The sequence below is a fragment of the Gobio gobio genome (assembly GCF_949357685.1).
Source record: "Gobio gobio genome assembly, chromosome: 19".
Taxonomy (NCBI): Eukaryota; Metazoa; Chordata; class Actinopteri; order Cypriniformes; family Gobionidae; genus Gobio; species Gobio gobio.
The window spans coordinates 15,638,965-15,651,717 of record NC_137112.1 but is presented as its reverse complement, the minus strand read 5'-3'; the positions used below and the strand labels follow the sequence as shown (position 1 = coordinate 15,651,717).

Below are 12,753 nucleotides of genomic sequence, written 5' to 3'. Positions count from 1 at the left end.
CTCATGTAAAGCGATATTATATATGTAAACTTCCAGCCCTGCTGTGGCGCTGTCCTCAAGATATCTCAACTTCTTCTGCACCGTATGTACACGGCGTATGTTCAATTCAATTCAATTCAAATTTATTTGTATAGCGCTTTTCACAATACACATTGTTTCAAAGCAGCTTCACAGAAAGTGCATTTCATAAATGTACATTGAAAAATGTTAGAAAGAGAATGTTAAAGAAAAATGTTAGGATAAGTTAATCAATCATGTATTATTTTAGGCCATAACAACGCTGGCGTTGAGTCGTCTCTTCACAGGCGTCGAGTCGTCTCATCACAGGGGCATCTGAAGTCTCCATGAGAGGCTGATACAAACTGGAGCTGATGAACTAGTTACCTCGGGACTAGTGTCCCGAGATAACAACAGAAAAGCAGATGGGAAATAATTAGCATAGCTGCTGTTCAGAATATTAATGCTGTTGGTGCGATTTAACTGTAGTATAAAACTTATTTATAATGTGAATGCTTGGCTAAAGAGATGCGTCTTTAATCTAGTTTTAAACTGGGACAGCGAGTCTGAACCTCGAACAATATCCGGAAGACTATTCCAGAGTTTAGGAGCTAAATGTGAAAATGCCCTCCCTCCTTTAGTGGACTTAGATATCCTAGGAATGACCAGAAGCCTCGAGTTTAGTGATCTTAAAGAGCGCGATGGATTGTAGGGCGATAAAAGATCAGTTAAATACACTGGAGCTAAACCATTTAGGGCTTTATAGGTCAGTAGCAATACTTTGTAATTGATACGGAACTTAATAGGTAACCAGTGTAGAGATGATAAAATTGGTGTTATATGATCATATTTTCTTGACCTAGTAAGAACTCTAGCAGCTGCGTTTTGGACTAACTGTAGCTTGTTTATCGATGATGCAGGACGCTGTATGTTCTGCAGTGAAAGTTGATCTTGCTAGGGAAGGGGTTGTGAAGGAGTAGTTTCTGACAGATTTCCATTAGTTATTGTGAGGACAGTAATTTCCGGTAGACGCAACAGTTTACTTGCAGATGCTTCGCTTGCCAATTGCGTTGCCAAGTAACAGACAATTTCAAGGATCGCAGCCCACACAGCTGAGCCTCTGCAAAATCTACAGCATTTATCCTCCCCGAAGGTGGACCACGATCACCAAACTGAGGTTACAGATTCTGCATTGAAAGCATTTCCTTCAAATACCTGATTAGAGTTCCACTCGCTCTTCCCGCGCTGTTGTTCGGCTCTCTTGTGTGCCCGGTGAAGGGTATTAAGTTCTCTTCCTGTGAAGCACAGATGAAGCCTTTTGAATAGTGCACTTGGCCCCTTGCTGGGCCTCCGCTCTGTTGGCAACAGGAGGCCGATCGTTCCGGAAGGGTGGAATAGCGCTTCTGGGCTTTGCTGCATGTGTGTCTATTCTTTTAAGGGGGAAAAGAAAAACAGGAAAGGAGGTCGGGAGTGGGAAAGGGCCTTTTGTAACAAGCTATCTGAGCTAATCTCGATCAAATGAAACAAAACTTTCTTTAAAATAATAGATTATTTCAGGGGTTCCGCCTGTCTTAAAAAGTCTTAATTTGAACATCTACAAGTTCAGGCCTTAAAAATATCTAAAATTGGTCTTAAAAAAAAAGTCTTACTTTCAATATCATGGCATTAAATCAGGGCCCTATGATTTCTGTGATGAAGAAATGTGGACAGAATCCATTCATAAAAATGTAATTTACTGTATAATGTGGAATGTTACGGAATTTGTCAACTTTTGGATGTATACATCAAAAGTAGGTCAGAACACTTAAAGGGAAGTTCACCCATTAATAAACATTGTCATAATTTACCCATGAAAAACACAGAATTTTGCCAAACATTTTTTACAGAATTTGATAAATTAAACGCATTTCATAGGGCCCTAAATGTTTTGTTTTTTTTAACTTTTTTAATAAATTGCTGTTAAATTGTATACGTTTCATGATTTCAATGAATTAGACATTGCTTATTAACTAATACAATTTAATTTAACCATTAACAGAAAACAAAAAAATCTTCCTCAGGATTTTTGTTTTCCAGTACAAACATCTAAACTTCCTTAACTCAAGATTCATTTAATGACATGCAAAATGAAGAAATTAAGTCTTGTTTTGTGAGATATTGAACAAAATTAAGTGAGTTTGTGCTTTAAACAAGAACAAATATCTGTTATTGGGTATGAAAATTACTTGCATTTGAATTAAGTAGATTTTTCTGAACCCATTGGCAGATATTTTCTCGTTTTAATCATGAAATCACTTTCACAAGATTTCTCATCTTTTGTCATTTTGCTTCTCAAGTAAATGTGTCTTGATTTTAAGAATCTTTTAGATGTTTGCACTGGAAAACAAGACAAAACTGCAGAAAAACATCACTTCTTTTTGCAGTGTGAAACTTTGAAGTGCTTCCTAGACATTTGCATTTAGAGAACAAATTGATGTTTTGTTCCCTTTCCATTTCCTTAATTTCTTAAATTGATCTTAAAAAGGTCTTATATTTACCTTCATTGAACCTGCAGAACCCAGTTATTTTTTTGAGCACACCAAGCGAATACTTGTGTATAAGCAAACTCCTTATCAAGTCATCGCGACTGCTTGCGGGAGGTGCGTAGCTCTTGCCAGGCCCGCTGAATGCGGCATTAATAGCTCTGCTTGTTTGTGTCGTTTGACGTGGGCCTCAGTACAATCCCTCCTTTGTTTCTCTTGCAGAGGCAAGCCTGCCAATGGGGACTACCGCAAGGACCCCCGGGATCGCAGCCGCAGTCCCATAGAGCGCATCGGCGCCCCCACCATGAGTTTCGTTGGTGGTCACCTCTACGCCCACATGCCCAGCCTGGCCATGGACCAGCCTCTCGCACTGACCAAAAACATGGACGCCACCCGCACTGTCGCCATCTCGCCTACTGTCAGCCCTGTTGAGCGCCAGCAGGTAACAACTTCACTACACTGTGCCCAATTTTTTTTCTCTTTTCTTTCATTTAAAAGATGCAAAACTCCTGTCTGGTTCATCTTTTTTACTTATAAAAACTATTGTGATAAGAGTTTTGATTTCATGGTAGACCAAAACTGCCCTGAAACCATGTTTGGCTACATTTAATTCCATGAAAAAGCTCAACATCCACTTACACAAACACAAGATGTAATTTTTTTTCAACTCATGAACAGGAAGTCTAATCACCTTCATCTGTGTAGTGTTTTATAGAGATCGACCGATATATCGTTTTCCTGATATTTAAGCATTTTTCCATAATCAGGTATTGGTTTTGTAATATCGTTTTCACTGATAAATGGAGTTTTGAGAATTGTGCGCAAGACCACCATTAAAGGGATAGTTCACCCAAAAAGGAAAATTCTGTCATCATTTACTCACCCTCAAGTTGTTCCAAACATGTAGAAGTTTCTTTCTTTGCTGAACACAAAGGAGTATATTTGGAAGAATGTTTGTAACCAAACAGATCTTGGCAGCCATTGACTACCATAGTATTTTTTTTTTTTTAATTTATGAGATCTGCTTGGTTACAAACATTCTTCCAAATATCTAGGGCCCTATGGAATCTTTTTTATTTTTTTCCTAATTCCGTTTTTTCCCGTTTTAATATTTCTGGACTCACATTTTAATGGTTAAATAAAACATTTTAGTAATCAAAAAGCCCATCTAATAAATTAATGAAAACATACAATTTAACAACAATTTATTTAAAGTTTAACAAAAATGACATGTTTAGGGCCCAATGAAATATGTTAGGTCTCATCCAATTCCGTTCTGTGTTTTCTGTTTTAAGTTTTCTGGATTCCATTTGAATCATTTAATACAATTATAATAATAAAAAAATAATGTCTAATTCATAAAATTCATAAAAACAACTATATCTCTTTCTAAATTGTTTTTTTTTTTTACATTTAATTTCTATGCATTTTTTTCTTTTTTTTTTCTCAAATTCGGTGTCGTGTATTTTCTGGTAATCAAATGAAGACATAAAACATTAATTTAATTTATCTTTGAATCATATGAAATCAAACATTTATTGTCAAATAAAGTGCTGCACAATGAGCTTTACTGTTAAAATTAAAACATGGTAGAAATTTTTTATTATTCCTTAAATAAATAAAGTGTTGATAATTTATTATTACTGTTAGTATTATTACTACATTGAGACATATTCCTGTTTTACAGTAGAATTTAGATATATTTCTGTAAAGTTAAACTAAACTTTTATTTTGACGGGTTGCCGTGAAGTGTTTATGACAGTAGTTTTTTTTCTCAAATGAAATGGTAAAAGTCTCATGAAGCGGCTCTGGAGATGATGATCATGCATTTATGTCATATTATGAGAGGCAGAGATGGAAAGACACGACCGCCACGTGCTTTAGTCTGCGTGTGAATGAGGTAAATTAAACCGCGAGTCTGCACCAGTCATTAACACTGAGACGAGCAGAACATGCAGGATTCATATTTTAAGTCTTCTTGCGGTTTAATATTCACAGACACTGTCCTCCGTATGCAGCTTTTAACACAATCCACTCATTTAAAAGTCCTCAAGTTATGTTAACATCTAGTATATAACCTTTATTTCGCTAATAAACATCTGTGGAAATCTCTGCGAGAGGCATTCTGTGTATACGCACAGCTAAAAACAGCGCTCCGTCAGCAGGTATTTCATAATCCAGATCGACAAAAACAATAATTCTGATAACATGCCAGATGAGATGGACTCAGTAATTGCACTGATGTATTCGCGGTTTAGTTTATTTTTCTGACAATGTTTGCGTATTCTAGCGTGTTCCATTCTCTTCACTCTATCAAACCAACACAGAAACCTTTTAAAACTGTAGTTTAAAATGAATGCTTATATTCGTGGGGAGTTGATAGTCCCCTGTCATTTATTCATGTTCTCCATTTGAGAACATTAGACTTTGTAAATTTAATTTATTTAATATGCTTTTGTTATAAATAAAAAGATGAACAGCAGTAATGTTTTTTAATGATTATTATTCAGGCTGTTTAGAATGTTATTTTTACATTCTATATTCATTACCTTTTTTGTTTTTTTTTACCTTTTCAAAGATTTTATTTAAACAAGACACTTTGGTGACAGTGCACTGTATTTTTTGCACTCTTTCAGACTCTTATTTATTGATGTAGAAGTTTTGTTTTGTATGCCCTCTGAGTGAAATGGCAAAAAAAGTACAGTATTTAAAAAGAGTTGAATGAAACGGTTTGTTCAGTTCAGTGCTATTATAATTGTTACAAACAGATATATAGAAACAATATTTATTTGTTTTATTTCTGTGATCGGGCAAGTGTAAATAAATATCGGTTCTATATCGGTTGTCAGGCACATAAACATGCAAATATATATCGGTGATCGGGCACACAAAGTGTAAATAAATATTGGTTCTATATATCGGTTGTCAGGCACATAAACATTCAAATTCATATTCTGCTTACAAAAGCTTTACAAAAACAATAGTTTAGTTTTTCAGCTCAAGAATCTATAAGCATCCCTACAGAAGACAAGAGTGTTATTTTTTAGCTCCGTTTAGTGTATTTTGTTCTCAACCGATAGTGTCAGTGCACTAAAATCTATAATATGACTGAATATTGAGCGTCTTACAAACCCTAACTTAAGCAAGCCAAAAGTTAACAGTGACAAGGAACCCAAACCCCAACCCAATCAGAAATGCAGAATAAAACCTTGGAAAACCAGGATCAGTCAGATCTCTGGCCAAATGAATAAGCATGGTGTGATTCTTATGATTTAGGAAGTCTAGACTCTTCATACTATGTAGATAAATCTAAAAGCTTGCTCATCTGATGTGTGTGGTTGTGTGTGTGCAGAATCGGCCCTCTGTGATCACATGTGCCCCAGCGAACAACCGTAACTGTAACCTCACCCACTGCACGGTGTCTCACAACGGCTGCTCACCCGGCTTGACTTCAAACTATCGGAGACCCTCCAACTGTAAGTACAGTTCTCTCTGGATCATCGCTGGCACTTTACATGAGTGGGGTACAAACGGATGTCCTGTTCCTTGTTCTCCTAACGACACTGATCCCATGTCCTTTACAGAGAGAGCTATTAGATGTAGGGCTGGGTATTGACACACATTTCACGATTCCATTCCATTTCCATTCACAAGCTGTTGATTCAATATCGATTATTGTGGTAATACAGTCGAACCAAAATGTATTCCGACACCTTCAACATTTCTCACATTATCACAGTTTATTCACTATAGTTTAGAAAATGGTAATAAAATATGACAAGAACTCTGTGTCAACAAATTCATCTTGATAATGTCAGATAACTTTGATAGAATATTTTTCTATTCTATTATTATAAAATATATTTTTTATAATAAGTTATAATACTAACTTTACAATTACATAATCATATTTCTACTCAATTTGTTTTTGAAATATAAACATTTAAACGGTGGCTTTCATCATAACTTGACGGATTTATTCAAACATTAAAAATGATAATGAATATGTAAAATGGTGCATGTATTTATCAAAATGCTCCTCTCTAGAGTTCATTTTTCTAGTTGACTGACGAGTTTATTGTCACTGAATATGGTTTTTCTGAGGTAAATGTGATGTTATTCTATCTTGAGGTTTAACAATCGTTATTGGTTCATACACATGAGAATCAATTAAAATCGAGAAATCTGTATTTATTTACCCAGCCCTAATTAGATGTCAGATAAATGATGTAAACATAAAATATAATCCTGTTACCAGTGCCAGAAATGACATTATAAATACAGTAAGTTGAGCCTTGGATAAAACAACACTATATCGCGAATCATATTGTTTACAATTACATCAACGATACATATTGTCGCATTTTTATATATATCGATATACGATGTATCTAGGGCTGCACAATTAACAATTACGGATATCACGATTACATAATCTTTTTTACATAAATTACATAAAAATGTTTTAAAAGCTGTTACAATTATGAAAATATGACATGTTTTTGACTTTGTGTAATACATTTCTTGTGTAAAATTTTATTATTACATTATGAGCTCAAGATTTTATTAAAACATGATTTTGTGAAAAGTATTACATTATGAACATTTTATTAAAATAATGAGGTAATACTTATTAAATTATGTACAGTTATTACTTAGTGTCTACACACCTCGTTTCCCTCCTCAAGTATCTTGGAAACAAGGTTTCCGGCCCTGTTTTGTACCCGACCCATATATGAGCTGTGTGGGAGTGTTTTCGTGTTGAATGCATCTGTACTAAACAGCCTTTCCCTGTGCCGCAGCGAACACCGCCTGTGACCCCATCATCGATGAGCATTTCCGTCGCAGTCTGGGCAAGAACTACAAGGAGCCCGAGCCTGTAACAAACTCGGTGTCCATCACCGGCTCGGTGGACGACCACTTCGCCAAGGCGCTGGGTGAGACGTGGCTGCAGATCAAGGCCAAGGGCGGCTCTTCCGGAAGCCCAGACTCCTCTCCCAACAGCCACATGGTCAACCACAATCACTCCCCGTCCCTCGTCTCTTGAAAAGAGGACCAGCGAACCCCAGTCCCGCCTCTTCCAGCCGCTTCACTCTCAAAGCAACCATGCATGTTTTAGCAGAGCTGATGTATAGCTATGTACATAAGAACGCACCTTGAGGAGGTGCTCGTTTTAACTTTCATTTGTACTTTTTTTTTCTTTTTCTTTCAATTCTTTTTTGTTTGTTTGCTAGTAAACTTTTAGCTTGGCTGTTGCATTATGGGACGCCCATACCTTTTTAAAAACAGCATCGTTGAGCAGGAAACCTTTTGGTTTTTGAGATCAAAATCAGCCAGGCGCTTATCTAACCATCTGCCTCAGATACCAAAGAAACCGCTGATGCAAACCTTTTACCCAGAAGCCATTCTGTCTTTCACACTCTCTCCCGGTTGTACCCTGAATCTGCATGTGTATACTTGAAACGGAAGGCCTGGACTGATTTTGCACTATGGATGGATGGATGGATGGATGGATGGAGGCTCGGATGTTCAGAAGACGTATAGGAGGGTTATGACACAGGTGGGAAGTGATGCGCTTCACATTGCTTCAGCAGGAAGCGCTCGTCAGGGGGAGGGAACCTGTTTTCGCTTGCTTCAGACTTTTCTCTCAACTGGTAGTGGGCATTCTTGTCCTTTCGGATTGGTTTTTCCCCCCAGGCACTGTGGTTTTAGTAGAGTAGATGGTTTAAGGGTAAACTAGTGCATGTTTTTAAAATAGCTGGTATCTATTATTGTGTAGACATTTCAATCGTAATACTTTTAGCCTTTTTCTTCAGATTTGATTTTATTTTTGTCAGTAACAGTCCTAGATAAACTTACTGCTGGTACAGTTGTACTCCATATTATTATTTTCTATTCAATATTCATTGTGGTAGCTGCCAGATACAAAAGAGAAAATCAGCCTCCGGACAGGCCATCATATATATATATATTAACGGTTGGTTTTGTATGTTATAAATCCGTGGTACAGGATGCTGTCGCTTTGCATGACTGAAAAAGCAGCATTAGCAGCTATGGACAGGTCAACTGTAGCGTTGACAATCTGCCCAAAACGTCAAGCTAATTCCGTGTGTGTTCGTTGTTCTTCATCTCCTCTTACTTCTGCTTTCAGCTGTCGAATCGGACCTGGTTTCCCAGCGCTCCGCCTGTACCGAAACACAATACATTCCTCCGATAGGGAACGCCGTGCTGGTCTTTCTCCCGTGTTCAGTATCGCTACTAACTAGAAAGTCTGACGAGAGGTTGCAGAGAGACGCTTGCGCTCGTCCTTACATTCCATCGGATATGGCTAAACTCACTCACGCACACACACGCTCTCTTCTGAAGTGCTGCTTCACGGATCGTCGACTGTGATCTCATCGCTCCTTTTGCATGCGTTTGCCACAACGTTTGTCGAGACCGTTCAGGCGTCCGCCACACACATTTCACTACCAGTTTTCCGGGTAGGACACTTTCTCTCACTCTGCTTGTGACACACGTTACCCTACACGCTGTAGGCAAATCACTTAACGAAAAACAAAAAAAAGTTTTTATATAGGAAACTATAAGACCATCATTACGCTGTGCGTAACGAATGTACAGAGAAAAAAAAATCGTAGGTATTTTTTGAGGAACAATTAATTTGTTAATGATATGTAGCTATTTAATTTTTCCCTTGTCCTTTTATTGTAATCATGCTTTTTTTTTTTCGAGGAAAAAAGTTGATCTTTTTTGTTTGTAGGTTTTGTCTGTTAAAGTGCAGGAACACAGTTATTCTATGAAAACACTGCGTTAGTGTAATAGCCACTTGTGTATTATTTCCGAAGGCTACTGAGCAGAGTCTCGACACACAACTGTCTCTGGAGACAATTGAACAAACGGACCGCGGGTTACTCCGATATGATGGGATTTGAGCAACAATATTTTCTATTTGATGTGCGCTTCCAGGAGAACGACGACAAGAAACCAACCTTCACTGCACCTCGAGTGTACTTCTTAATGATTTGTAAATCTGTATTATACCCTCATTTCATGGCCTTGTTTCTCCTTGGAATAAAACAAACTTTTGGCAGGCCATTGTTTTGTACTTTTAAGTAGCCTCAATGAACAATAAAGTGCTCTTAAACCACAGGCCGTGACTTCAGATTCGTCCTTTGTGAAAAATATGACCAGGATTACTTTAAAACTGGGAATATGATTGCAGGGTGAATTTAGGACCAATTAAAAAAAATATTTTAAATAAAAGGTTGGAGGGAAAATGCATAAATATGTTCTCTAAATGTCTAAGCACACAGTGAGTTGTATTAGAGACGCTTCAGAGTTTGACAATACAATTTCCAACAGATCTTCATTCATTCATTTCTCTTCATCCCCTATGGGACATAAGGCTTCAATGAGCACTCAGATCTTCATAACTTACTTAATTTGACACAAAATAGCCTAAAGTTTGAGATGAGAAATCTTGTGAAAGTAATTTCATGATTAAAACAAGAGCAAATATCTGCCAATGGGTTCATAAACATCAATTTAATAATTTTCATACCCAACAACGGATATTTGTTCTTGTTTTAAGCATAAACTCGCTTCATTTTGCCTGTCATTAAATTATTTGACAAGTTGAATTTTATGAACCCGTTGGCAGATATTTGTTTTAATCCTAAAATCACTTTCACAAGATTTCGTATCTCAAACTTTGAGCTATTTTTTGTCAGATTAATTAAAAAGTAATGGAGATCTGTTGGAAATTGTATTCTCAAACTCTGAAGTGTCACTACTACTACTCATTTACATTTAGAGAACATAGATGCATTTTCCCTTCAATTTATTACATTTTCTTTAATTGGTCTTAAAGTTGTTGTGTATTTTAAATGATTATTGGCCCTGGTTCAGTAAGGAACTCTTGTAATAAAGTAGCAGTGGCTGGGACAGATTTGAACTCTTGCTTCTTAAAAAGATGCAATCTAATCCTGTTTGAGTTTACGGACCTGTTGCAACTCCAGGATCAAATCCAGCTAACTGAGTTAACCACGCGTGAAGACCGGACCCCTGGACCGTCTTCCTGTCACCAATAACAAACTCTGAGAACGTTATAACCTTTGTAAATCCAGGACGTGGATACAACTCAGTGACTGAACGCAAGCAAATATTACCCAGCACACCTCAGAATAGATAACTGTGTCAATATACTCCATGTTTATTGTGTGAAAAGACATGTACAGATGTAGAACAGACGTCATGTTGAGTGACGGGATGTACAGTACAGATGTTAGTTCCTGATAATACTGCTGCAGGAGCAACACAATCGTCCAGGTCAGGGTGTTTGCATCGGCATTGAGCGCTGAAGGAAAGTACAGACCCTGCCATAAACCATCTGATCATGTCAATGAACATTAGGACAGTTAAAAATGACATTATATGAGAACCCAAAAATCATTCACTCCCAAGTTTTTCCCTTATGAAATATGATCACTTGAGATGAACTGTACAGTTAATCATTCATATAATATAGCCTAAATTTAATCTGTTCATATAAAGCGATCAAGAATCTGAGAGATTTCTGTCCCTCCATCTTTGGAACAACATAAGGGGAAGTTGTCATTTTTGGGTGCACTTTAACACTAAACAACATTGGACTGAACGAGACCGGATCCCTGCATCAGTTGCTTTAATGATGGCATTGGTCCTGACTGAGATCCACCGACGGCTATAATGTGATTTGAAGTGAACAGATATTTCAACAGGTATGTCATGAGAGATGCAGTGCGTCTGGAAATGAATATGAGCCCAGATAAGCTGCCATGTAAGTCACGGCCGATGAAGGAGGAGCTCATTCGGTTTGATCCTTCAGATGCTGTCGTCATCACTCATGTCCCAGATCTGAAGAACAGAACAAGAGGTCAGGCTGTTAGAAAACTCTTCAAATCCTTTTCAAATACAATACACATGCCAGTCCATTTTTTTTCAAAAAAAAAGTCTTCTCACCATTTTTTTACATATTATTCTATTGTAAAACAGCAGCTTTCTATGTGAATATATAGTAAAGTGTAATTTATTTCTGTGAACAAAGCTGAATTTTCAGCACCATTACTCTGGTCTTCAGTGTCACATCATTCTAATATGATGATTTGATGCTCAACAAACATTTATGATTATTATCAGCGTTGAAAACAGTTCATATGTTTGTGGAAACCGAGATACACAACCATTCAAGTTTGGGGTTTTTAGGGCCCGAGCACCGATGGTGTGAGGATTGGAATCGCTCAGTCTATTTTTCTTCTTCTTTGAAATTAATCATTTTTTTGCGGGCCTAAACATGCTCGAAAACTCGTGAAATGTTGCACACGCGTTTCAGAATATGGGCTTCAGAATTAGGCGTGGCAAAATGGCTCGACAGCGCCACCTACAAAATATCAATTAAGCGCCGTTTGCGCTATGTTTTAAAGCACAATCTGAAAACCAACAGGAAGTGAGATACTTTGAATTTTCTCAGCAAAATTCTTGCAGTTTTGGCCATTTCCAGACGTACTTTAACCAGAACAAGATTTAATCAATTATCATCATATTAGCACAGTCTAATCTAAAGGCCTTTGCGACGTTACTTTGTGAAGATCTTGAGTTTTCGCTGAAGGGTGTGTCTGTGGCGGCCTCACAAAGTTCGATGTTTCGCCATGACTTCACATGAAACTCCTCATGTTTTATTAGAGTCCTGACCTGAAGACATCTACACGCCAATATTCAGTTGGTCAAAGCGCCACCTGCTGGCAGCAGGAAGTGTGGCAAATTGAAGTGGCCATATTTATCCTATATTTTCCCGCTTAAATGCATGTAGCCCCCATTCACTGTTGTCCTAAGGCCACCGGGTGGAGGTTTCTTGAGCATCAATTAGAATGATTTCTGAAGGATCATGTGACACTGAGGACTGGAGTAATTAAAAATTCAGCTTCAAAATCAACTACAGATTCACATAGAAAACAGCTGCTTTACACCAGAATAATATTTAAGTATTTTTAAGTCTAACACTTAATGGCTGCTCTGTCAAGTCCTCGTCGTCAGTGAGGAACCTGGGTGTGCTCTTTGATTCCAATCTCTCAAAATTTGCATCTGTAAAATTGCATTCTTCCATCTTAAAAATATATCTAAATTACGACATATGCTCTCAATGCGAAATACAGAACTGTTAGTTCATGCGTTCATGACCTCACGGCTAGATTATTGT

General features: G+C 37.4%; 2 protein-coding genes across 4 annotated transcripts in view; one reads left to right on the top strand and one right to left on the bottom strand.

Moving 5' to 3' along the window:
- Positions 1-9,667, top strand: part of vgll4b (vestigial-like family member 4b) — a 76,404-nt gene extending 66,737 nt beyond the window's left edge. For 2 of the 3 annotated variants that reach the window (XM_079844974.1, XM_079844973.1), the window contains 3 exons: positions 2,742-2,961; positions 5,872-5,995; positions 7,322-9,663. In XM_079844974.1, coding sequence (XP_079701100.1) covers positions 2,742-2,961; positions 5,872-5,995; positions 7,322-7,566 — 589 coding nt within the window. In that variant the 3' untranslated portion in view covers positions 7,567-9,663. Of the gene's footprint in view, positions 1-2,741; positions 2,962-5,871; positions 5,996-7,321 lie in introns of all 3 variants that reach the window. The other variant, XR_013818604.1, reaches the window with a different exon arrangement.
- Positions 9,668-10,702: 1,035 nt separating this feature from the next.
- The window catches only part of atg7 (ATG7 autophagy related 7 homolog), a 129,059-nt gene continuing 127,008 nt past the window's right edge, over positions 10,703-12,753 (bottom strand). Inside the window, exon 20 of the mRNA XM_079844035.1 lies at positions 10,703-11,414. Coding sequence (XP_079700161.1) covers positions 11,382-11,414 — 33 coding nt within the window. The 3' untranslated portion in view covers positions 10,703-11,381. The remainder of the gene's footprint in view (positions 11,415-12,753) is intronic.